This window comes from Calcarisporiella thermophila, assembly GCF_041956535.1.
Source record: "Calcarisporiella thermophila strain CBS 279.70 unplaced genomic scaffold VTP21scaffold_76, whole genome shotgun sequence".
NCBI classification, from domain to species: domain Eukaryota; kingdom Fungi; phylum Calcarisporiellomycota; class Calcarisporiellomycetes; order Calcarisporiellales; family Calcarisporiellaceae; genus Calcarisporiella; species Calcarisporiella thermophila.
This window is the reverse complement of record NW_027192264.1, coordinates 1-3167: the sequence shown is the minus strand read 5'-3', so window position 1 is coordinate 3167 and position 3167 is coordinate 1. Positions and strand designations below refer to the sequence as shown.

Below are 3167 nucleotides of genomic sequence, written 5' to 3'. Positions count from 1 at the left end.
AGTTTAAAGAAAAATAAAGAAAAAAATCTGAGAATAAATCAAGAGTATAAAAAGCTGTCGTTTCCCAAGTGTAACTCCTTGGCCGTTTTTTGAACTGGCATACTTCCGTTTGAGAAATGGAGCCCTCGTCCACGCAAGCAACAAATCAGCACGCGAATACTGAAGGATCTCTCTTGGCACTACTCTCTCCAGTGCCTATCCGCGAGAGACATCAGTGGACGCCAGCGGACGATATAGCGGACGCGATTGGGCGAAAAACACCATACGCACCGGAGTCCTTCCTCACGTCTGAGGAACGACAAGTAATATGGGACAGCAGTCCCCCCCGATCAGACCTCAAGTATGACGCACCTCTGATGAACCCGTCGATCTGGCCATTCATGGGCCATACCGCCAGAAGACACGACGCGAACCTGGGGGAAATCTCGAAGGAGGTTATGTTAATCTCCAGGCCCTTGGATATCCTGTTAGGAGATATTCCTCGGCTAAGGAATGCACTGGGCGAGGAGGTAACCGATCGGCTACTCCAAAGAGCGTCGGACGCGCGCGATTTAGTCTTCAGCCTGGCATCGCACATCACAATAACGCGTCACCATGAGGCATACAAGGCAGCAGATATGGGAGTTTCCACAAAAAATCAGACAGAATCAGAAATATAGAAATAAGAATTATGAGATTTGATTGGACCAATCTATTTAGATTAGGATGCCGCACAAATGTTTATGAAATTGAAGTGTTTTTCAAAATACATTCATATCTCTTTCGTTTATCTAAATGAAATCTTAAAACTCTATTGATATAAAGTAGAAGTTCTAGCCTTTCCATCAGTGTATATACTGATATAGTTTACAAAAAAAATATCCGAAACACAGGGGATTGAAATTGCCAAATGTGTATATGTGACTTTTGCAACTATTTCCCCGAAATCAATCCTTTTTCTTCTTTCCTTTATCACCAAGCTATTTCTTAATATTTAGTGTAGCCCCCTTTGGCGTAATACACGGAATGGACTCGCGCAGGCATGCTGGCATAGAGTTTTTCGATATACGCTTGCTCAATACCTTCCCAAGTCTTTTCAATTCGTTCCCAAAGTTCGTTCTTGTTCTTAGGCTTTAATGGATACTTATCGAGGCGTCGTTGTATTTCACCCCACAAGTGTTCAATGAGATTTAAGTCTGGAGACTGGGAAGGCCATTCTAGCACTTGGATCTGGTTGAAAAAATGGGGCCTTCAAAACAAAAATAAACGGGAATAAAACCGGTCGTGTTACAATAGGAGTTCTGAAGTCGCAAATTACTTTCACCACATTAACAGCCATCTCTCTTCATTACATCAGGAGCTGATTTCCGTATTATATGCGAGAAGCCACAATTACGAGATAGCCGATCTCTGTTATGTCTGCCATTGGCAATAGAAGAGAAGACATGGAGTCGATAGATGCTGTATCTATCAATGTATTCATCTGCACTTTTTTTTCTTGAAATGACTCACATATCGCGGAATACGATTTTTTAGTGTTATGTGATATATCTAACAATTGCTCTAATTTGAGCCCTGCATTTGAGATAAGCTCCGGATACTCATCCAATTTTGCAAGAGGAGACAACATAAACCCTCTCCTAAACTTCTCTATGGTTTCATTAACTTGCGATGAGTCGCTTTCGCGACAAAATATATCAGTGAGCACAAGACGACCACCGGGGCGCAGAACTTTTGCAATCTGCTGAAGCGTATTGAGACGGTCCATATGAATTATAGATTCCAAGGCCAACACTGCATCAAATGAATTTGGTGGGAAAGGTAGATCCATTGCATCAGCATATTCGAAGGATACTTGTTCCGCCATTCCTGATTTAATTGCATTTTCTGTCGCTTGTTTTACTTGTGACTCGCTAATACTAATACCCACAACCTTGGCCCCAGTCATACGTGCAAGACGGATTGCTGGTCCTCCTACCCCACAACCAATATCAAGAACCCGCTCTCCCGATTTAACATCTATTTTATTGATCAATAAATCCGTTAAATTTTCTATTGCCTGAGTAAGTGAGCTTTGATCTTCAGTGTTTGCCCAAAACCCGAAATGTATAGAGTCGCTCTCTGTGGCAGCAGTAATAGCAGGAGAGATTAAGTCATAAAATTCTCCTACTTGTTCAGTAGATGGTGCTTCTACTGAGGCTATTTCATTATTGGCCATTGGAAAAACTGGAATGAAGAATAAATATATTTTTACAATATAATTTTCAATGTAATATGGAAGAGATCGATTATATATGTGTATATTTTTCAAGGAAAACCAGAATTGGTGTAACAGGATGGCTCGCTTACATCTTTTCTTATGATATGATATTATATCATTATAATTAACTTTATTTTGGCTTAGCTATTATTTTGTTATTTTCTTGTGTAATATTTATGGGAAGATATAAGCAACATCTGATCTGGGATTTCATATTCTTTTTGGCTTTTTGTTCTTATTTAATAGACTTTATTTTCTTTTTGTTGAGGACTGAGCTAATGCGCTTATATCATAAACGCGCCTAAACCATATTGTTCTTACTCTTAGCTCTAACTAATAGCTTAAAGAACATAGTCTCAGTGTAACAAGATTTGTAATATAGACAGATGATCTTAGTAAAAAATAGAGATCGGCCCCTAACAAAAAGAAAATAAAGACTATTAAATAAGTACAAAAAGCCAAAAAGAATATGAAATCTCAGATCAGATATTGCTTATATCTTCCCATAAATATTACACAAGAAAATAACAAAATAATAGCTAAGCCAAAATAAAGTTAATAATAATGATATAATCCCTATAAGAAGCCACCCTAAGCAAACTCCGCGGAAAATTTAGGGATTTTTTAGTAAAATTTAGCACTAAGCCTAGCGTATGCGACGGCTTAGTATAAATGGAATAGGCAGTCAGTAGTCCATGCTTCACGATGATGAGGCCGTTTTATTGGACAAATGAGCTACTTCCAGAGAATTTGCATAGAAAATTAAAGAAATTTAAGGAAAAATAAAGAAAAAATCTGAGAATAAATCAAGAGTATAAAAAGCTGTCGTTTCCCAAGTGCAACTCCTTGGCCCTCCCGTAAAGAGGGGTGGGGAGATATAAGAAAAATAAAAAAGAAAAAGAAAAAGAAAAATAGGCGCAACAAAATC

General features: G+C 38.5%; 2 protein-coding genes across 2 annotated transcripts; one reads left to right on the top strand and one right to left on the bottom strand.

Moving 5' to 3' along the window:
* Window positions 1–116: 116 nt before the first annotated feature.
* On the top strand, window positions 117–659 carry VTP21DRAFT_10819 (uncharacterized protein; the record flags this gene model as incomplete). Its single annotated transcript, XM_069390197.1, has 1 exon — window positions 117–659. The coding sequence occupies one exon, from the start codon at window positions 117–119 to the stop codon at window positions 657–659; it is 543 nt and encodes a 180-aa protein (XP_069245435.1).
* Window positions 660–966: 307 nt separating this feature from the next.
* VTP21DRAFT_10818 (uncharacterized protein) lies at window positions 967–2197 on the bottom strand (the record flags this gene model as incomplete). The annotated part of the gene is made up of 3 exons (XM_069390196.1): window positions 967–1209; window positions 1376–1398; window positions 1492–2197. The coding sequence occupies 3 exons, from the start codon at window positions 2195–2197 to the stop codon at window positions 967–969; spliced, it is 972 nt and encodes a 323-aa protein (XP_069245434.1).
* Window positions 2198–3167: the final 970 nt, after the last annotated feature.